A 22924-nucleotide genomic window follows, 5' to 3' on the forward strand; every position below is an offset into this window, starting at 1 on the left:
TAGGGAAAAAATGGAATCTGTGAGTTAGTTAGAATAGTTTTACTTGTATCGTTTCAGGGGAAAAAGAAACACATTTATGTCCATCCTGTAGGTAATCAAGCGTTCTCTGGAAGTCTGGGGTAGTGAAGAATCATTGCAAGAAGCAAAGGAACTCCGTCGTGACAGCCGAGAGAAGATGAAACAGAAGAAGTTTGATAAGAAAGTTAAAGGTAAGGGCTTAAACTTAAGTACTGCAGTACCTGAAGCAAAGTAGCATTCCATTTGAATTTGTTTCTGCATCTGATTGAAGTCTTCAGAGAATCTTCAGTGTGGCAAAATGGAGGTTTTCCAGAGCTATGTGGGTAAGCCAGGAGCAGCCTGGTCTGACCTCATAGCTGACTATTTTGGGCAGAGGGTTGGACTGGAGATCTGAGGTCCCTTCCAACCTGAATGACCCTGTTGTCCTATGGACATGATGTAAGTGACAGAAATCAATTATGACTGTTCATTAGGGTGTGTTTTTACATTTTTTGATATGACCTAGAATGTGCCATAGCTTGTTCTGTTACTTTCCTGACTCAGAGGGAACACTGATTTTTGTGGCAGTGGGTTATAATCCTGCCATCCTGTATGCCTCCAGGTGAAGTTAACTGTAAATGAAGGTAGAAAATGCCTTTTCCCACTGCTCACAGTATTCCCAGCCACTGTTTTTACTGCTTGTTACCCTTGTTTTTTTCCTGATGTTAGTATTTAGGAGAGTTCAGTGGGTAGAGGAGAATACTTTCAGCACAGACATGTGAGTAATTTTAAGAAAGACTGCGTGTCTGCTGCTTCTCAAGAGTGGTGGCTTACCCCGGCGTCTGTGCTGCCCGCAGCGTCCATGCCGCGCTCTGGGCCGGCGGGGGCAGAAAGCTCAGGCTGGCTGTACTGGTACTGTCTGGAGGAGGCAGGAGGTGAGGCTGAGCAGATAACCCCCGTCTGGACTGTCGGTGTCGAGCGCGGGGAAGGACTGGCAGCAGGCTGTAGCCATGGTGCCAGAGTTCAGAGCAAGTACAGGCCTCAACATGACTAAGTTTGCAGCCTGAACAGCTTGGCTGAAACGGCGGCTCCCTTTTGCTGTTCGGTATGCTTGCCGCCCGCTTGCAACATCCGGGCGATACCTTGGGCTTGGCTGCCAGCCTGTCCTCTCTTGAAAACCCGCTGACTTCACCGCGGCTGCTGCAGAGGCAACTCGCGTTATTGGGCGTAAAGCTTGGAGAATGCCAAGTCATTTGGGAGGCTTACTGTGACCTGAATGAAAAGTGCTCTCTCTCGGCCATGTAAAACAATGAGGTGTTGTACAAAAGCTTTTCCTCTGCATTCCACCTACCCCTTTTATAGATACCTTTGAATGGCTCTGTGTAAAAAGGCAGTGGGCAACACGTGGTTAGTGCAGACGGAAAAATCTCCTGTGAGAACTCGGGGCAGCATAGTTCTTATCCTTCAAAATATGCAAACAAGGTGACGTTTGCAAGGCAAGTCCAAGCGTGTTCTTGCCACAGCAGATTCTCACCCAGCATTTTTGGAAGACGGGCAATGAGTGGGTTGTCATCTGTAGTCCTCAGAAAGGTGGTTAGCTTGAGTTTTGTTAACTGTTATTTAAGATTTATTAAAATCTTGCAATTTTCTTGTATTTCTCATCAGAACTCCGCCGTGCTGTGAGGAGTAGTTTGTGGAAGAAAGAAGCTAGTATCCACGAACACGACTATGGACCAGAAGAAAACATTGATGAAGACACATATAAAAAGACCTGTACTGTATGTGGCCATGAATTAACTTATGAGAAGATGTAGTGTTAAACTGTTTTTTTTTTAATTTCATTTTTAATGGTATTTTGTATTAAAGTTGAATAAATGCTGATTATGAACAACCTATTCGCCATGTTCTGTGAAGAATGATGTTCCTCAGTTGTGAGCAGCTCTGTACAGAACAAGCAGATTTGGCTTTTAAGCTAGATCTTGGGGTAGAATATAACACGGTTTTAGCAGTTCAATAAATTGGTAACTTGTAGGCCAAAAGCTAAGCTGGTGTTGTTCTACTTCACACACTGATGAAGGTGAACTCCCCCCTGCTCTGCTTCCCTCGGAGGAGGAAGGCTGTTGTTCCCAGTTACTGGTCCTGGGCTTGATAAAACACCTCCGTGGGGGGCTGGGGACCATGAGGCAGAGAGTTTGGAGACTCGGCCCCATTAAAGGAGAATTCTGGTCAGAGAATTCCTTCAAAAGGAAAGCTCCTCTTTTTTTTCCCCAAGTTTTTCACCAGAAACCAAGGTAACTGTTAAAACACAACTTTACCCTTTTCTTTTACAAATTTCTAAACAACACCTATCCTTGGGGGAGGAGGGAAGTAGCATTCCAGGGTAGATCTTCCTGAGTGCACCCAAATGGTGTTTGCTTTCAGCCTTGTGGGGATTTACTTTTGAATTTCAAAGCTTCAGTCCTTGCAGCTGTTGTGGAATGCTTGTGGAAATGGCCGAAGTGAAAGAACAGGCTCTAGGCCGCGGCTGCCGTAAATGGCTGTAAATGGCGCAGGTCTCCACAAAGTCTCGGGACTTCTGAGGGGAGCCCGCTCCTCCAACCCTCCCGGTGGCCTGCAGCCCTCGGGACCTGCCTTCCCTCGCAGAGAGGACTCTGCCTGGGAAGGGGGCGCGGGGGGTTGGCTGAGGGCAGGAGGCAGGTCGTCCGGGTGGTGGTTCCGTGGTGACCAGGTGTCGCCCAGGGTCCCAGAACTCCTCTCCAGGGCTGGCTGCCCACTGCTCACCTGCAGGCAGGCAACAGCAGCCAGCCCTCAGCAAGCACACCGCCCCGCCGAGAGGAGCTGGCAAGGGAGAGGGAGAGCTGCCACGCCATGCCGCGCCACCCCACCCCTCCTGGCAGCCAGCGCCATGCCTGCTTGCCACGCTTGCCAGCCCAGGTGGGGGAAGCCCGTTTGATCAGCCTGCAGCAGTGCAACGAGGTGAAGGCTTGCGTGTTAGTCAGGGATATGGCAACAGCGCAGGGGAAACGAAGCTGCTCCCAAACCTGCCTGCGTTTAACACCAGCACAACCCTGCCCTGACAGCCTTGCATCAGTGGCCCCCAAAACAGGCAGGACAAACACTCCCAGTAGTTAACCTGCTTCACCTTGATTTATTTTTGTCTTTAATTGTGCATTTTTTTCCAACCACATCACATTTCTACAGCATCTTTACGCTATCCGCCACCTCATGCTTCAGCAGTTCCAAGTTTCCCCAGTTAGCTGCTGGTATCGCCATGCAAGCGTCCCCTTCTCTCTCCTACAGGCCCAACCAGTTTCCCAGCCACGTCAGGTGTACGCCACCTACAAAGAGGGGAAGGGCTTCCAACAGATTCAAAAATGTAACCAAAGCCCACGCTCACTGCGGAAGTCAAATTGGTTTTGAAAGACATTGCTATTTGGTTTTAAATCATAGGATTACGCTCAGGCATTTGCAGCTGGATCCCCAGCACCCGTATTTGACAAGGCTCAGAGGAAGTTACAGGTTTGCAAGTTTTAACTGCAGAATCAGTTTTACAGAAGTCACATTTACAGTCAGACCCCCACCATGAGCTAATATCAGAACTCTGATATTGATCCAAGCCAGTGAAAAAACTATTAAACCCCAATTAAAACCTCTACAGTATTAAATGTTTCTTTTAAAAAAAAACAAAACAAAACAAAACCCAACCTATTTGATTACGCAAGAACATTAACAAAGAAAGATTTGAAGCAGAAGTCTGTGCATAACTGAGAAAACCCTTGCGTAAAGCAAATTTGCAACAATTAACAGTATACCCTGAAAGAATGGAGGGATCAGTTAAACCAGAAAGGTTAAGCAGAGAAAGCAGAAGTAACAGATCTAAGCCTATGAGGATATATCAAATTGCTACAGGCCACGCACAAAACTTATGTCCACACCCAAAGTAGAAAGCTCCACTTTTTCACCCTCCTCCTTGCTTGGTCAGGAGGTCAGCTGGTCAACACACGGATGAAATGCATTACCAGGTAGAATACTTGAAAAAGTAATTTGTACAGGAACAAAACTACTCAAAGCTCACCATTTTCTAAGCTTAAAATGAATAGCACTGGGTAGGAAGTTCTTTAAACATTCATCCGCAAAACGAAGAGACCATAAACAGCTTGGAAACATGCTGCACACTGACAGACCTGAGCACCTAAGGCAGCGTCTTCGCTGTTCATCGCTGCTTACCCTAACACAGACCGCTCTGGTTTGGCGTTTATGTACGTCATGTTATTTGCATAACTCAAAACTAAGGCTATTCTATTTTCAGGTCGTGTTTTCCCAGTCTAAATCTCCTGTGAGATATCACTTAATCGACCATTAAAATGCCTTCTGAAGACATGGGAGCCACGTGCTGTTGTCACATTTTAAAGCAAGGGAAGGGTAGCAGATGCAGCCACCAGCAAAGCGGTTGTTACTATGCCAGATGAGGTGAGGGCACTCAGTTCATCCACCGTTCACTACCAGAACGATTTCTGGTGTCACTGCAGGCCTGCAGGTCCAGCCCAGCGCAAGCTCAGCAGCCCAGCTTAGTTACAGGCTGAAATAAAGGAAGAAGCTGAACACCGCCCTGCCCTCTCCCCTGGCGCCTGGTGTTCCCAACACCCAGGTAAGGCTTGCAGTACAGAAGTTGAAAGTTTGTTCCACTCCAGCTCTCGCTGACTGTCTCTATCTACCAGTGAAGACTGCTGCCAGGAGCAGCCCGTGATTCTTCGACCACGCTGCAAAAAGGATTGCATTTTTCAGAAGTTGTCCGTGAAGTTCCTCTACTGATTGTTTACAGCTACTGTAACAAGACACTAGACAATACATTTAAAAAAACCAAACAAACATATTTCAATTGTATTACAACCACGTTCTTTCAAACAGTGAAAACCTAGCTGGCTTGGCAATAAACAAATCCAGATGCTCTATACTACTTCAAAAGCTTAACTCAAGCGTTTCACATGCCCAAAGTTAAGACACTGTCCCCGTGCCATACTAGAGAGCTTACCACACTGCTCACTGAGAAGGTGCATCCCCTTTCACTCACAAAACACTATGAACTGTTTCTCATTTCTGAAATTCCTTCGATTTAAGAGCCAGGCAGAGGTAACAAATTCTCTTTGTTTTTTGTTTGCTTGTTTGTTTTTTGCCTGATTTTTATTTTTATATAAACAACAGGGGAAAACAAAAATACTATCATAAAGTCAAGAGTCAAACCAAATTAAAAAGACAACAAAAAGAATTCATACTTTACTTCACATCTATCCCCTATCAGTCCTATGTTGTAAGGCTTATGATGCTTACACAGTTTGCTGTTGGTTAGAGTACTGTATTGTTTTATATAGGAGCACATGAAAGCCAGTTTTAGTCAAAAATTTCTTCCATCCCCATGTCAAGTTTTCCCATTTAAAAAAGAAAAAATTAAATTCATTAAAGTCCTGCAGACAAGACTCTGTCTGTGAATACTCCTCAGGCCTGCAGAGCACAGAACTGCTGAAACACAGCCAGTATGTGGTGGTCCAGTTCAGCTGTAAACAGGAGGTTCTCTAGGGTCACCATGTACTGCTGGATTATCTGGTGATGCTGGCAGATAAAAAACAAAACACAAACCTTTATTGTTTTCATTTATCTTTATCTAAAAACAGGCAGAGAAGTCAAGACACGTAAGAATCACGGGTCAAGTGTTTTCATCACAATTGTTAAGCACATCTCATTTCCACAACGCAGTAGGCACTTACAAGAAGAGCGTAATGCAGAGCCACTACTGATCAAGAGGCAAGCACGTGCTGAAATCCTGCCTTGAGAAGCACTGTGCCCCCTGTAGCTCTTCATTCCTGGACCCTGAACTGTGTGCAGGACACTGTGCAACTGCAGGGATAACCTAGGAGAATCGTGATACTTGCTTTCCTCTGAAGCCTACCTCTACGACCAGGGGAACCCTCGTTCAGCCCAGGGGAGAATTATACCACCACTCCCCTTCTTTGATATATCTTCTGCTGACACAGGTATAATTTTCTATTACTATCACTTCCATCCAGCCACCTGTGCTTGTTACCTGATTTAATACAGAGCCAAGAATTTGTAAATGATTTTTAATATGTTAGGCATCTTATCAAAAGGAATTCTGCAATATTTTAATCTGCTCATTTAAAAAGACATCTATTTTAGTATTCTTGTTCACTCACAACTTTGCCCTTACTATAAACACACAGTTAAGAGGACCTCAGCGAATTTCATAATTGCATCTTGGCATCTTTTTGCAGTATGCTGACAGTGTGGGATTTAATCAAGGACCAGTCACTCCACCAGCCTGTGGCAGAGATGCAGCCAGAACCAGACTTACGACCTAGCCCTACACCAGCCTTCAGAGAAGACGTGCTGCTGCCACCTACTGCTACTCCCATGGAGTGTGCTCAGTGCCCCAGCCACAAAACTTGTCTATCCGGCACGCCCTGCCCACAGCCTTCCAACCGAGAAATGAAACTTACCTGTAGGAAGATCTGCTGCAACCTCTCTATACAGCTCTTGTACCAAGGTGTAAATACATCAATTCCACCAGTTTCACAGCGCACTAAGTGCTCGGTTAACAACATAATGAAACGCTGCAGGAGAGGGGAAAAAAAAAGCGCTTTTTCAGTCTCATCAAAGGAAAGCAGGATCCTAACCTCAGTTGAGAGGATCCGGGGGGCAGAAGCTTTGAACGGCAATGTGAGAATAGTTACTTTGTTTGGCAAACACTGAATTTAGTAAGCAAATAAGATCCAGTTACCTTCTGGTTGTGTGGGAAACTGTATGCTAGCAGAACTCCTCTGTTCCTGAGCACTTTAAACTGAACAGATCCTGCTCAGAAGCAGTCTTTGCACAGGGATGATCTGGATTGACTCTAACCCACAGTAAAACCATGAACCCCTTCCCATATTCTTATTCCAAGAAGATGCCCGAGATACAAGTGACACTGAAAGCTGATAAACCCAGTAACTTAAAAACCTGAAAGTGCAGAGAGACTTTGCCCATCATTACCTGGAATATAACAAGGAAGAGATTCTTTTGCTCGCTCTGGGCTGACTCTACTTTCTCCTGCAAGCGCTCTATCTGCTCTTCTAGCGGTCCATCTTCCCGATCGCTGCTTCGGTCGTCATCATCATCATCATCATCACTGTCTCGCTGTAAGTGACAACAACACAAGACTAACTAGCAACCTGGCTACCTGTGGATACTGTTAATGCCCTCTGGTCCAACATGTGAAAAGGTCTGCAAGAGCAACTGAAGAGCAGCCACTGAAGCTGCTCTGTTGCTTGGTAAGTATTGTATTTTGAAGGACATTTACTTTGAATATAATTCATGAAAGAAATTTGGAAGCAAAAATGCCAATATGGGAAAGCCCTGGGTGGGGGGGGAAGGGGGGGGGAATTACCAAGGTTTCAGAGAAACCAGACCAAGCTTAAAGAATTACTAGTCTTTTATTTAGTGGAAACACAATAAAAGGTAATATCCCTCACAACTTTATCATCGCCAGATAATAAACAGCTTTTTTAAAAACACCCGGCATAGACTTTTTGTTAAATTGTGTCCACTGCAGCAGGGCAGGTAATTAATCCAATGAACACTTCTGAAATCTCACAGCTCCAAAAAATAAAGCACTTGTGTGTAAGAACTCAGAAGAATCCAGCAGATTAGCACAAAAGGAAGACTAGAGACTGTAGCCCATGGTCTTAAAGTGGGGGCTCCCTACATTCATTATCAAAAGGGATGTGCTCAGGCTAGAAAGGGTCAGCATGGAAACCAAACTACTAACTAGGAGCGCAGCATGTTCTCATTTTCTCAAAACCAAACCAGAACAACACAACAACCACCAAAAATCACAAAATACCCACAAGTACCAGACTTGGGAGCTCAGGTAATGAAGTGTTACACAGGACTACAAGGGATACAGGAGGAAAGGTAGAATCCGATGGATTATTCAGATACTGCTTCAGCCTCATAGGGTTGTTTCAGTGCAAAAATACCCATAAATTAACAGCTCAAAACTTCAAATATTTGTAAAAGGAGCAGGTGAAACTTATGACAAATATAGGGCCATGTGTTAACTCACCTACTGCATAGCAAGTGACTCTCACAATCAGAAGATAGTTACAGCTCTGAATCAGCGTAAAAAATAAAAACAACTTACCAGAGCAAGTGAGAATTTAATTTTATTCTCTCTATAGGAACTTGCTTTTTCTCCACCTACAGAGGTTTCCTGAACTCAAAACGCTAAGGGACTTAAGAGAAAGCATGTAAGCCTTGGACTCATTCTGTAGTAAGGCAATCCACTTCATGCTGGGGACATCAAAACTTGATGGCTTACTTCCTCTAAAAGGAATGGTCACACAGCAGAGCAACAGCCTGCAGAACTACTCACTGTTGCATACAAATGTTTCTTCCTGGCACAATACTCATTTAAAATTACTCAGTAATAAAGAGCTGCAGCAAGACACAAGTACAGAAATGAAGACACTGGTATATTTGTTTGGAGACGCCAGAGAAACTCTTTGCCTCAAAGTAAGATCAATGACTGCACCTAGGTCTTCAATAATCACGGGCATTTATTAACTGCTGATCAATGTAGATTGAGGATGCAAGCAACTAGGATGGCTGTTACTGGGAATGAAGGAAACAAGAAGAAGGGGCTGGGATGAACTGACACTGGCAAACTGCGAGGTATTCATGATCTCTCAACAGAAGCTTCTGGAAAAGTGACTGACTTGTGCATGTTTCTTAAAAAAACATCAGCAGCCTCTGTGCCAGATGGCAAATTCTGACATTAACTTCGTCCAAAGTTTTGGAGCTAGCTAAGGGTTTTCTGCAGATAATCATATTCACAGACTACATACAAACACAGAAATTCTCTCTTGCTCTCTGCGACTCTCAACATGTTTATAAACTGACTTCAACCTATCATGACTAAGTATTGCATTCAGCCAAGCTTCCTTGGGCTGCATCTTTTGCAGCTGCCACAGAAGACACTCTCTCTCACCCCATTTTACTCTTCCATTTGGGACAACAGAACACAACAGCGGCTGCTTGCTCATCAGTTTTTTGTACATAGAAACCCAGATCATGCAAAGGTATTCAGAAATATAAGCTGGAAGAAGGAAGTGACAGATGCCAGTGTCAGAATCCAGCAGCATCCGTCAGAAGAACAGTAACAGCCAACTTTTCAATAGCAAATAGCTGTTTCCGTGCACTTCTGCATGGAAGCCACAAGAGTGCTCTTTAACAGAACTTATTGTAAATAATTTGTAACTGTTCTTATTGTTATCTAATAAGGTAATCGGAATCCAGATTAGAAGGCAAGTGGAAGACATGCTTGTATTGGAAGAGAAACTTGTGAGGGCTTGTACACAGCAAATACACAGGAATTCCTTTAAAGATTTTACGGAATTCTTAGGTCATAGCTACCATTAGAAAGGTGGACTGAGAACATGCGTTCAGTTTTTGATGTCTTAGTACTACAGCTAGCCACATGTCTGCAGATGTGCTTCCTGATAAATGTATTTATTCAGTCCTTCCCCAAAACAACTGTGCGTCAGTCTGACAGCATGCAGGTTTCTTTAACTCAGCTTAAAATAATTAAAAATTACAAACAAATTACTCACTCTCTTGTGCTGCCTGGCCAACCTTGCCTTCGTCTCCTCCAGTTCTTTGTGAATCTTCAGAACATGCTTATTCATTTTACGAATTGTGGAATGTAAGATCTCCCAGATGTAAAACCTAGGGAAGACATAAAGCTCAAAACACTACATTACACGCTACTCCAAGATAGAAAACTAAATGTAGTTTCCTACAGAAAAGTCTATCTGGGGGAATTAAAAAAAACTTAGTGTCATCCAAGACATCTACTTGACTGAGCAAACACTCAGCATACAGGAAAGCACACCTGTAATGTAAGAAAGCTTAACAATCGTTCCTTTCCTATTTTTTCCAAACCAGCATTGTATTTCATACACATACTGCAAGACCACCAACATCAAATTGACTTCTCAGACCAAACACTTCTCCCGTTCTCAATAAGCAATGTGTCAATGGTGGTACGAGTTACGTACCTCAACCACAGACCAGGGCCACACTAAGCTAGTAGCTAGGTAACAGCAACAGGCTTCGTCTAGAAGTAGTTCCAGTGCTGCTCTGCTTTGGCAGGCTTAGAGACTACTTGCAAAATGACATGCTAGCAACGTTCTTGCATTGCCATGTAAACATTCATACCTCAACTCAGAAAGAAAAACGCTGAAGTATACATTTTGTAGAAGGAGCAAAAGCTTAATTGTACCTTTTTCTTCCACTACTCAGTTTTCATACAATAAACTATGTGCTGGCCACTTAAAATAGTAATTCAGAGACAACAACCCAAGACAAGTTACTGTTACCTAGTAAAATCATGTGCAAGCTCTGAAGAAAAGATCCAGTTTGCCACTGCAGCACAGTCAACAATTTGTGTCCGAATCATCTTGTCCACAAGCACAGCAATCATCTGTATTTTGTGAAAGATATAAGTAATTCAAAATAAGAAAAGGGCTTGCACGCACAATCTGTGTAAACTATTCCAGCCTCAGAAAAAACACAGAGGTGGTTTGGCACAACTCTACATTAGTGGTATTACTGGGTAGTTTCAAATACTTTATAGGACGCTGCGTAGTCTAGCCTAAACCTGCTCAAATTAGGGTGGTCTATATTAATTACATAAAGCATTCTGATCTTAACAACTTTTTTACTTCTTGTGAAAGTGATCTATCACTCTTTGTTAAGATACATACTTCCATACAAAAGCAAAAAATACAAGCATCATAGTTGGAAGTGAGGCCTTAGAGATACAAGCCCTAGTATTTGACACCAAAGTACTCAAACCAGAGCATGTATACCTGTCAGATCACCATAATAAAGGAACTACTGTTAGCCTACTCTCCTTGAACTGCAACAGTCTTCAGACGTGACAGTAAGCTCTTCTCTACAGGACCTCTTCATTTCAGGGCAGCGCTTACTTGCTACAGGCACTGCCATGATTCTGGGGAGGCTGCAAGCAATATATAGGCAACTGCAGAGAGGAGTTACTGACTAAAGCAGTTGCAAGCTGTTCAGAAAAAAAGGCTTATCTTAGTTACTCCTGTGCTTGAATGCCACAGTATCTAAGAACCACAGCCTGCACTGTATTTATCCTTACAACCACCCATTGTCAAATAAGGAAGTGTAACAAACCTCCTTTTAAGGAAGGAAAATTAAAATAACTGAATGAATCATCCAGAAGACTCAGCAGTCAACTTTCAAGTCCCAGGATAGCATCCTATGCTTTATTTGTCCTTCCCTATTGCCAGGAAGAATTTCTGATTACTGAGCCTGATCTTCCAAGAAACACAGACCTAGGATTTTGGGAAAACATTTCATCTCAATGTTAACAGTTCCTCTTTGTGAAGTCACCACCACAACCTTACTTAGAGGTCCAGCCACTGCTGACTCCTATTGCTAAATCACTATCTGCAGCATAGATCACTTATAAGCACCATAGGCCTTGAGAATACTACCGACAGTCTGAACCAAGTCAAAGGATGCTCCCATTGACACGGGAGCAGCACGAGTGGCATGAAAACAGACTCTGGACAAGTGTCCTGCTGTCCAGGCACCATTTCTTCTGTTTGCCAGGGAGGCTGTGGACTCAGGGAAAAAAAGTGCTTGACCAGAAGAAAAACACTGAACTGTAATAAATGCAAGAGAGGAAAATTTAAGTTCTATGATCAAGTAGAACAGCAGACCTGCATACATTTTGCACTTGATATTTTTTAAAGCAATCTTGATTTATTCATAAAAATCTAACATGACTGTTTAGTCTGTGTTTGAAACCTCCATCTCAGTTTGGTCATGCTGCAATACAAAGGAATGAAGAGGAAGAGGACATGAATATTAGATTGCAGTAATGTAATTTGTTCTGATCCAGTTAAACGGCAGTAAAAAGTAGGTCAGACTGTAATCATCACATTTTCAAGGTCAATATTTGGATAGGAAGTTCAAGATATTAAAAAAAAATTCTGCTTTTTTAGGTTTTTCACTGTACTTAGAAGAGAGCTGACATCTTGCATAGGTGTGTTCTAGGTGCTCAGTTTTGCCCCTAGGGAATAGACCACAAGTCCCGGAGCAGGTGCAAGGATTACCCCTTGTTCTCAGTGGCACCGCTTCTGAAAGTCCGGCCTACGTAGCTGTGGGGTACAGTCCACTTTCAAGCACAATAATGTGCAACACAAACACACCAGGAAGGAATACGTGAAATAATTAATGCAGGCAAATTCAGCTTGAGTTCCTTATTGATTTCTATTTATAGAAGAATGACAGCTGAGGGAGAAAACAACTGCTGTGAAGAAACTGAACAGCTTAAACAACTGAGGCATTTTTCGTAGGTCTTTTAGGGCATTATTTCCCTCTCGCTCAAGAACATAATCATGGCACTGTCAAACCGATCTATTCTGAACAGCCACTGACTGCAGCTCTACTCGCTTTGCCCATGCACACAGTAACTCCAACATGAGCGTTGTGGAATAACTGTACGGCTTTCACTAGCAACTGGGTAAACGGCTTAATTTATGAGATCTGCATCTTACTTCAATTTACCCATCTACATCGTTTCCCAATTTTAACCAGAAACATGATTTTAGCAAAAGTTATTCTCTTGTATGACAAACAGCATGGCACCAATCTGAGTCAGAATGACAGCCTTTGCTCTCCCACAATGAACTCTGACGAAGAAGTGGCCTCACTGGTAGTATTTTTGTATTTTATGTCCAGCGTTCATTTTAGGCACTAGTAACAACAGTAAATACAATTTGAATTTTCCTTCAAATAAGACGACAATAGAGAAGTTATTTTTAAAGTGTGCAAAGCAAACTGTAATGGCTTTTATTAAATATGACCTCTGTGAATTGAAACTCACAAAGACACTTGACATTGCAACCTCTTACCTGTGGATGATTCTTCCAAACCTCATACACAACTCTCAGAACGTGGAGTTTCCCCTCATCACTTTCAGCAAGCGTTTTGAAGACTTCATGAAACCTTTTAATAGATGTAAGTAGTCAGTGGAGGGGTTGGGATCAGGTCAAAAGAGCAGCAGATACAAAGCAAGTGGTTTAGATTGGCCAAAAGAAAATTTTGTCTATGTGCAGCAATTCTTGAACAGCTATTCCCTGGAAAATACAACCATCCTGAGCTAAAATAGGCTACAAAGACATGACAGGTCTTAAAAGCAACTTAAATCTTAGTGGTGAACCTACTCCCTGAAGCTGGACTACATTTCTCATACTCTTAAAAGCAGGAAGCACTTTCAAGCTTCATGTGCCTATCTATACACAGCTGGAGCAAAATTTGCTGCCTTTTGAGCCTTAGACCTTCCTCTTGATATGTGTTCCCATAACTTTAGACAATTATCCGATCTGCCTCTTTTTGAAGGAAATGCTGCTAAAAGCCTCTATTTTAGCAGTTATGCTGACTGCTACACAGCAGTCACAACCTAGCTTATTGTAATATAACTATGAAGCGCAAGAGGCTCTTTTTGATCCCATGGCTGCCACTGTTGGTGCACAGCAGCGAAAATACCATGGCTCTAAGTATTTGTATCACCCTGCCTCTTGTACTGCTGATTGGACGTTACTACCTGCAGTTTCTTACTACATTGCCTCTATAAGGCTCCCAGGTGCAAATTTTTGTAAGAACTCTGTATATCTTTAAGAACAGATAGAAAAATAACTCATTAAGATGCATGTGACTACCTTTCATGTATCAAAACCACTTAAGAACAACTCCAAAGCACACAGGATTGAAAATTAGTTATTTTATCTCATTTTGCTAAAAAAGTTGCAGTTAATTCTTTAAAAGTTAAAGCATATCTTTAAGAGATGCACTCTGAAGTATTTTAGAATGGATTTTACTGTGCTTTGGTAGAGAAAAGAAGTATACAGCAGACTGAAGTTTCATGTTTTCTTTTTCTTTCTTAATTTTTTATACAGACATAACTGTGCTAGAGTCAGAACCATAGTACAAGATATGGCTGTGGGAGCTACACAGTCATTCAAATGTAAGGAGAAACCCTTGTTCCTCACCATAATCAGCAAATGAGTAATTCTAAAATGGGATCATGTTCCAAACCTGTCTCATTTGTTTCACTTGCATCACATGGCTGTAATATACAAATTTCTGTTAATTCCATTCACATATATAACCTGGCATTTACACTACCATTCCTCCAGTAAGTAGTGTCATTAGTTCTCCTAACCATCCCACATTGTAGAGTACCTAAAACATTGCTGAAGCTTGCAGTCCAGTCCTTTCATCATGCATTTTACTGTTGGAATTAAACAGTTCTGTAAGCCCCAAAATAATGCATGTTACACTTACTTGGCCAGGGCACTGAAGGAATGGCTGAAAGACTTTGCAGCTAGATGGAGCAGGGTCTGAACAAAGACTTCTATTTTCAGAGGGTTGAAGGTAAACCCTTCATCTGCAAGTTATTTAAAGTTGAAACTGTAAGTACTTCAAGTAGAGCACATAAGCTACCCATAAAACTGTAGAGATAACTCATGGTTTTAACTCCTTTCACAAAAAAGAGTTTCATCAACAGGGTTTTACAAGGCTGAGCAGGGAGCTAGTAAAGACTTTCCAAAATATACAGATCTTCAGGCTCCCATTTTGCCATGGGGAAAATGTGCAGAAAGAATTCCAGGTCAGTGAAGAAGCTAGCAGAGACACAGCCACCCTATCAACATGTAACAGCACTGATGGACAGCAGCAGAGAAAGACAGTGAAGGAAACTGTAGAGTTACACATCAAGCTGAAGGCCTGGCAGACTATAGAGGGAGAGCAGATGAGGAGAGGGGAATGTAAGGATTATTAGGGTATGGCAGCTGGCACCAGGTTACCTCTGTTAAGAAAAACAGGCCTGCCTCTGCATGTAAGATGTTTACAACAAACCCTAACAATGGTGCATTATTTCCATTTACTGATAAATTAAAACCAACTATTAGGAGGAAAAGCATACAGTACTGTTAGCCACTACACCCACAGCTCCAAAGAATGGCAGATCAGTCTACACACAAAAGAAATTACAGCCTGCCAAAGCCTAACAGCATGTATCTTACCATCATCATCATCCTGGTTTGGATTAGGCACATCTTTTAAAATGCTGAAGATTTCATCATTACTGGCCTTATTTTTAATTGCAATTGTTAAACAGAGTGCCACAGTATATCCAGGAAGAGACCCTAAACAAAAGCAAAGAGGAAAAAAAATACATGGAAAGCAAGTGAGTATTTTTAACATCAGTTTGCCTCTCAGAGAAGCAGGTACGCTTCCCAGCTACACCTAAAACCATCCATTTCCAAAATCATTGTCCACATCGCTATTCCATAGAACTGCTCAACATGTTTCCTGGTCTTCACATTAAATTTAAAACTTCAGAAGTTGAACCTTTAGTAGTGTAGTAGTAGAGCCTTTAGAGCTGAGGTCAGGTAATTGCTCTCTTGTCTAAAGCTCTACTTCAGCTTCCACCAATTTCCTAAAAATACAATACTTCCTTGTTTTTCCTCCCTGTATCTTTGATGATGACACTTTTATGCTTAGGATTGCCTTTATACTGAGCAATAAAAGGAGTAACAAGGTATCTCTCTACCACTCTACATCATCTGCTGCCTCTCTATGCTTCATTAAACCAAGTTTACTGGTAAAATCTTCCACTGTTTCATGAAGTTCAAAAAATGAACCCACATTATGACTTCATATGCCGACTTTTGCATAGTATTGTGCCCAAACATGGGAAATAGATGAATTTTCCAATTACAGACTTCTGGCAAACAATGCTGCACAACACCACAACCACCTCAGCAAGAGTAACACCATGTATCTGGATTTTCTTTTCTGCATAAAGTAACAAAGACAATTATATTACAGAGATCCAGGCTTAATATATATTAATTGCTTACATGAAGCATATTTACCCATATGAAAATCATATGTATTTATTTCAGCTGCATTCTTCTTTATGAAGACAACTGATATTACAGTCAATCTAGTGTGTTCCCTTGCTCTGAAACACTATTTTCTTCAACTTGACCCCTCAGTGACTTTAATACTTACTATTACTTTCATCTCCGTATTTGTAAATGCAGACTGGATTAGCAGGACTGAGGACAGAAAAACTTGCAGGAACAATGTCTATTATTCGCTGATGGTAGGAGAGTCTGAAAATAACAAGTTTCACAGCGGTAGAATTAAAATGGGAATAACACCAGGGCTAACTCCAAAGTGACTGCTTTAAAATGGTTTTCCTATATTTAACTGTCACAGAACAAAAATCAGGATGTTTATACAACAGAATGATAGTTTCTGCTGGGTAGTAAGAGCTAAGTAAACCAAATTTACTAGTAGATCCTTTCTATTTGAACTCTCTGATGCTAGAGTTTCATCCTCATACAATTAATTTAACTTGTGAAAAGATTTAGAGGCTGCCTGGTAGGATCTTTTATGCAAAAGCCTAAGATGCACTGCAAGAAAACTCGTAAGATGTTGGTATTCGAAGAAAAAAAAAAGTTACTAAACTGGATGTCTTCATTTCACTTTCCAGCTTATTCCACTCCCACAAGGGCTTAATTTTGCTACCAGAGTTTTCAGTGAAATGGAAGAGTGCCATAGAAAAATTGCATTCGTTTTGCAGCATAATACTTTCACACTTCCTATACTGAATTCACCCCAAACCGGATGAATGTTTTCATGTAGGATGCTGAACAACAGAGGCTTTTTGAACATTTTGCTCTTTCTCTCTCCTATCTCTCTCTATCTCACCAATTCTAAGTTCAGCCCTGATTGTGTCCTCTTGTTGTTAAGCTTGGGGGTTTTCTTTCTTTGTTTGGAGGGTTGGTTGGTTGTTTTAAGGACAGTGAACATCAGAGCCACCTAGAAGAATCAAGATTAGATTCTCAGTTTTTATTATAACTCAGTTATACTTCATTTCTGTGAATGTTGAATATTGCCTAAACTCTATTTCTTTCCATGCCTTTTTGTTAACTACAGATGTGCATACCTGGGACAGATAGCTCACTACCATCTGCTCTACCTGTTTCTCCCTCTTTCTAAAGCAGTGTCCTTAGTGGCCTACAACAGGTAAACCAGATTAAAATAACACAAACAAACTCATCTCTTAACTGAAACTGAACTGTAAGAACAGACATGCCTAAGACAAGAGTCAAGTTAAAAGGAATCTGACAGTATCCAGAAGCAAAGATCAAACTTCACCTTGAATGGAACTATCAAAAGATCTTAACTTACCGCATACACTTTTCCAAAACCTCTCTCACAAATTTGGGTTTGGGCTTTTCAAGGTCCTGAGTAAGACAATCTGACCTATCAAAGGACAGAATGCAATAGCTTTTAGCAAAACATTTACGCTTTAGTCTCTTTTTGGCTTGCTCAAATAGGTACAAAACAAGCACAGTCTAAGGACGACAACTGGAGTGCTTGACACTTAGTTTTACAGCGTAGGCAATTTTAAGACAATGAGGTAAGTTTATCACCAGTTCCTTATTGGCCATTAGCATTCTTGGAATCTCATCTCTGTGTGATGTATTTTTAAGTAGCTTCCCTTCCCCCACCAGATTAAAAATAATTTGTGCTTAGTTAGCTGGCTTTCCCTTTCCTTAGGAAAGGTACCTTGTGTGATTTCATAGGCTGTTCCTCCCTCACGGGAATTTTTGAACTTCTGGCTGCTTTCAAACGCATTTCAGATAAAGAAAAGTCTCAAATACAGTCACTTGTGAGATTTGTGAAAAAATGGCGGCTTGTGAGAGAAACCCACAGAAGTATTGCCATTAAGGAACATCCAGGCAAAGAAAAATCAGCTCTTGGAAGACTGCTGCCTGGTCAGTCAACATGGATGGATACTGGGATAGCCAGCAAGTCCTCATGTGGAGTTAAGCACAACAAAAGAAACCTAAGTAAAACCACAAAAACCTATTACGAAAAGGACTGCACCCCTCTCCACAAGGACACTTGGGCAGATCAGCTACAGAAAGCATTTATGGTAGCAGGCTGTGGAAGTTACTGTAGGGAGGACTTAATGCCGAGGTGATCTCTCTTGCTATGTGGGTGCCTGGAATGGAAAGCTCAGGGGAACCTGTGATTAGACATTGATGGAACCCAGGGAGCTCCTGCTAGAGACTCAAGTTCAAGATTTGGCATGGTAAGAATGGATGGCAGGGCCGACTCTGATAGAACTTCGGGCGCTAGGATTTGGCAGGAGGGAAACAGATTATAAGGTCTCAAGGATAAAGGTTATACTGAAAGGTTTAGCGTAGGACAGAGAGCAAAATTACAGAATGAATACAGGATACAAAGAGTCAGGGCAAATCATTAAAAGTAAACGGGGAAGCCTTTTTTGGAAAATTTGATAACACATGATTGAGGGTGGAGGACAAATTAAAAGAAATCACATTTCAACTTCCACTGTTTAGGGAACCCTTACACTGGCTCGAGATTTATCACAAAGTTCACCAGGGACAATACAGTGACTAAAGAGATTATCAGGATAATCTACCCACTGAATGGTGGTGAACAGATTAAGAAAGATCTCTGAAGAGCTGAAGGAAAGCAACAAACAGGGCCACTATGCTGTGACACTTCCTAGGTAGGTTTGAAATTTTAAGGTTTTTGCAGTATCAGGTTTGAGTCAAAAGGAGAGAAACTTACCAATCCTCCCAGCTCCAACGGAACTGGAAGTTGCTCAAGTGGTGAGAAAACCAGTTAATAAATCTTCATTAAAAGAAAAAGAAAGCTCCATTAAATGCCAGAAGTGCGTGAAAACTTTCAGTTGAGATTTTCTTATAAATGCATTCTACTTTTCAAAGACAACCTTAAACTCTAAAGCTATTACAGCATTAAACAGGCATTTATGTGGACAGATACAAAAGGCTGAGTTTGGAGAGTCAGAAAGAAGCCTTTATGGACAAATAGCCTGTCATGTTCTGTTGTTTCATACAAAGAGATAACCTATTAAACTAACAAGTAAAACGTAAACTTACTGTGAATATGCAACTTCCACATTTTTGATGAGTAATTAACTCATCCCACATAATGCAGACTTCACTCAAAGGGCAAAATCACCACCACTCTCCTCCTCAGAGTGGCACATACACCATTACATCCACTTCCAACCTGCCTCCCAGACCACTAGGGAGCAGGCACAGTACTAGATAATGGAGTACTATGCAACTATGAACAGCTTTGAACATGGAAAAGTTGTCAGCAATTTTAACTGTCCTGCAGAGACAGCTAGAGTTGTGAGCCCTGGGGGGAGTGTTTCTGGGAAGGAGAGGCAAGCAGTTAGTCCTCCACCTTCTCTTTAGATTGCTCAAAGCCCAAAAAACCTTTTGATTAGCACCAAGAAGTTCTAACAAGGATTTCTGACTACTCTTTCCATAGCCTCTTCATTTTCCCCTTAGATCGGATACTGAGGAATATTTTCCATCGTTTCCAAAACATGTTTACCTGTCCACACACGTTGTATTCATTGTATCCAAACGCATGTAGAGCATTTCTGTGGCTTGTGCAAGCTGAAAGTTTCTTATTAAGGTTAACAGAAAAGCACTAGATTAAGTCAGATGTTATTCCTTTCAAATTATGAATAAATCAACTTTTTGTACTGAAAGCTCCCTGGGTCTACTCCAAAATCAAGTAAATCACAGTGACTCCACAGTGGAAAAAATTAAGCATATAGTAAATTCTACCCTCTAATCCCAGTCTGTTTTTCTTCCATTATTGCATTGAGACTGTTGGCTTCTTCCATAGAAAGGCAGAATTCGCATCACATGACAAGCGAAACTGCAGTGATATGAACAGACACCAACCTCCTTATGGAGTACTTCTGTAATCTCACCAGTCTAGCTTCATGGGCTGTCGTTGAAGCTTATCCACAAACAGTCTTTGATCATCACTGAGGGGCTTGAGAAAGTATGTCTACACTGACTTTACCCAACAAGGGCTTTATTCTTCTTAAAACATCCCCATTAACATCAGGAACTTTCTGCATGTGATTTGCAAACAGTGACTATGAAGTAGAAGGAAAATTTGGGCATGAAATTACCAGTGGATAGAGATCTGTTAACTGTCCTCCATTCTTACAGTCTGTAGTTTGATCTCAGACGATGATCTAAAAAGGCAGCAAAGTAGGGGCAATGTAATAGCCAGAATTAGCTGGGAGTCATGCCTCCTTCCTCAGCATTTAGCTACCCTATCTGAGCTGACAGAGGATTATTAACCTTTTGAACGCTCCTAGTGGGAGCATGGAGTGGGAACTCGGGCAAGTTCCTTTACATCATCCGCTACACTTCCTACTAAAAAGAAAAAAAGAGTAGGAGCCCTCACACAGTTGTCAGAAAAAAAGATCAAGTCTGTCACTTCCTTTCCTTCTCAGCCTTTAAAGTGTCTGTGACCATGCCACACACTATCCAGACCTAAACAGGCTGCAATGACAAACAGGAGTATTGTATTTTGTCCCCTCACCAAGACAGCCCTTCTTGGGAAGGTCAGGGGAAGTACCAGAATATTGTCCAGAGAGCTGATGAGTCTTGCCCACTTGGCAAATCTAGACATGTGCTTAGCAGGTTGTGCAATTCTTTCATGTGAGTGCTACAGGCAAAGTTTCATGCAGCTGCTGTAAAATATTAATACTGCCAGTATTTATAACTATCTCATCATCTACAGAACAAACAAAATAAAGACTGCATTTTATAAACACTCTCCAGCAGTGCAGAAAGGATACAACTTGTGGTAAAGAGCCAGGCTGAAGCTTGCACAGTTCAATCAGGAGCGTTGTGTACATGACTTCAATGTGTGGTGGAGACGGAAGCTGAAACAATTCTGCAAATATTACCTGTGGGAGAGGAAGGCACAAAATCAGAGCACAGTCCAACATGGCCTGCACAACCCTCAGCTTTGCAACAGTGGCCACCAATCTTAAACAAATACATACCCAAAAAGCCCCACATTATTCTGTCAAATGCATGTTCCAGGAAAAAAGAGAGATAAACTTATAAAGGGAGAGGTAACCCTACACTGTACTGATACAGTCCACCCTAACTGTCCTTATCATTCCATACTAACACAGGACCAGCATTATACATCTGTAATGTCTAACACCACATAACTGTAGAAATGGGCATAGTTATAATATGACCAGTGCTACCACATGATCTGAGAAAAGCAGAAGTCAACTGGTCTTGTTAAATATCTAACAGTAAATGAAGCCTAGGTGTTTAGTAGGAGAGACTATTTGCACTAGAATTACATCTACATCTTTTCCATCGTGTCCTCTTCTCACATATACAAAAACTTACATAAATAAACCCACAACTTTCAGCTGAAAATTACAACCAGCATTTCATACAACAGAACTACACGCTCAGTGCCCCTTGGCAGACGATCCTTCTAAGAAAACTGAGAACAATCCTGCAGTCAGCATTTATATTTTTATTTTCAAGTTTGCCTGTAATAACAGCATGTCAATCTTTAAGGGCTACGAAAAGATCATCATTATACACGTTCATCTTTGTTTATTTTGCACGCCATCCTCAACTAGATTTAAATTACAGGAAACTTCGATTTACTATGGTTGGCCAATTTCCTCTTTAACTTTACACTTGCGAATAAACATGGAAGAATTGAAGATTAAATAACTAAGTTTCTTACTAGCATAAGAAATCGACATCCATTCACAGATTCCACAAACAGCACATGAAAACACACTGACTATAACTCGTTATTCTAAAGAAGGACTTGAAGGCATCAAGAGACTACAAGAAGCCAGAGAACCTTCCTGTGATAGTATAATTTGGACATACTGTTAAGACAAACATGGCAAGAAGGTAGGGAGGACCCTGTTAGGTAGAAAACCACTCCTTTTCTCAAGATAGGAAATAATAACAATTAGATGATCAGTCATTATCTGTTTGAGATACTGCATAACACTGTATTTGTGATATTCATCACATGCTCATTATCAAATGCTCAGATTAAGTGTTTCAAACCAGCATACTGTACTTTGTGAAAATAACAAGGCCCCAGGAAAGATGAGGACACTAGTGATCTGAGTACTGAACTCTGTTGAGTGTAAGTTGTACCAAAAACTGCAGAAGCCCAACGGGGCATAGCAGTCCAACAACCCTGCGATGCTGCCCAGACATCTTCTGTTCACAGCTACCAGAAAACCCCCACATATGCATCTATAAGAAGCTACTGAGAGAAAGGCACCACATTTCAATGTGTCACACAGATTCCAGGTAGCATGGAGCATTCTGTGCTTGGCCTGACAACCTACGACATGGAGCCTCGGGGGCCTCAAAAGTAGGCATGCTTGGGAAGGTACTGACAAACCACTTTCAGGCTACATTTACTTCTGCCTAACTGTTAAATAACACTTTCCTTTATTTGTTAGATGGTCTTATTTCTACAGTTCTGTGACTTAGTGAAAAAATTAGTGAAATTTCACAGATTAAATTGTTAAACTGTTGTTGAAAGCAACGTAACACCAACTTGATTGTTAAGAGAGACCTTACAATGGAGCGATAGTAAGCAGAATGAACGGAAGCCTGAAAAAAGCATGCTAAGCCTTAAAAACTCTGGAGCTTCATTAAAAATAAGCACTCACAGACAATGAAATTAATATTCTAAAATAGCTCAAAATTGCAAGAAAAAGGAAATGATTACAGTAATAGTAAAATAATTTGTTTGCCATTCTTGCAGTTCTTTCCAGTAGTTTCATCTATGCAAACCTTTGCTATTTCCACATCCTACAAGTTTCTGAATCAAAGAATTTGAAAGGTGTTTAGGTAATTTATTTCAGCAG

General features: G+C 41.4%; 2 protein-coding genes across 5 annotated transcripts in view; one reads left to right on the forward strand and one right to left on the reverse strand.

Annotated features, from left to right (window-relative positions):
* Positions 1-1892, forward strand: part of XPA (XPA, DNA damage recognition and repair factor) — a 6356-nt gene extending 4464 nt beyond the window's left edge. For 2 of the 3 annotated variants that reach the window (XM_035902316.1, XM_035902315.1), the window contains 2 exons: positions 92-209; positions 1663-1892. In XM_035902316.1, coding sequence (XP_035758209.1) covers positions 92-209; positions 1663-1811 — 267 coding nt within the window. In that variant the 3' untranslated portion in view covers positions 1812-1892. Of the gene's footprint in view, positions 1-57; positions 210-1662 lie in introns of all 3 variants that reach the window. The other variant, XR_004843040.1, reaches the window with a different exon arrangement.
* Positions 1893-2882: 990 nt separating this feature from the next.
* Positions 2883-22924, reverse strand: part of NCBP1 (nuclear cap binding protein subunit 1) — a 29072-nt gene continuing 9030 nt past the window's right edge. For both annotated transcript variants that reach the window (XM_035902307.1, XM_035902308.1), the window contains 13 exons: positions 20843-20953; positions 19570-19634; positions 18772-18834; positions 17356-17430; positions 16168-16271; positions 15174-15296; positions 14434-14536; positions 13002-13095; positions 10428-10531; positions 9660-9774; positions 7042-7185; positions 6510-6623; positions 2883-5604 (listed from right to left, as the gene is read on the reverse strand). In XM_035902307.1, the coding sequence (XP_035758200.1) occupies positions 5491-5604; positions 6510-6623; positions 7042-7185; positions 9660-9774; positions 10428-10531; positions 13002-13095; positions 14434-14536; positions 15174-15296; positions 16168-16271; positions 17356-17430; positions 18772-18834; positions 19570-19634; positions 20843-20953 (1329 nt within the window). In that variant the 3' untranslated portion in view covers positions 2883-5490. The remainder of the gene's footprint in view (positions 5605-6509; positions 6624-7041; positions 7186-9659; positions 9775-10427; positions 10532-13001; positions 13096-14433; positions 14537-15173; positions 15297-16167; positions 16272-17355; positions 17431-18771; positions 18835-19569; positions 19635-20842; positions 20954-22924) is intronic.

This window comes from Egretta garzetta, unplaced genomic scaffold, assembly GCF_000687185.1.
Source record: "Egretta garzetta isolate BGI_Z169 unplaced genomic scaffold, ASM68718v1 scaffold709, whole genome shotgun sequence".
In the NCBI taxonomy this organism is placed as follows: domain Eukaryota; kingdom Metazoa; phylum Chordata; class Aves; order Pelecaniformes; family Ardeidae; genus Egretta; species Egretta garzetta.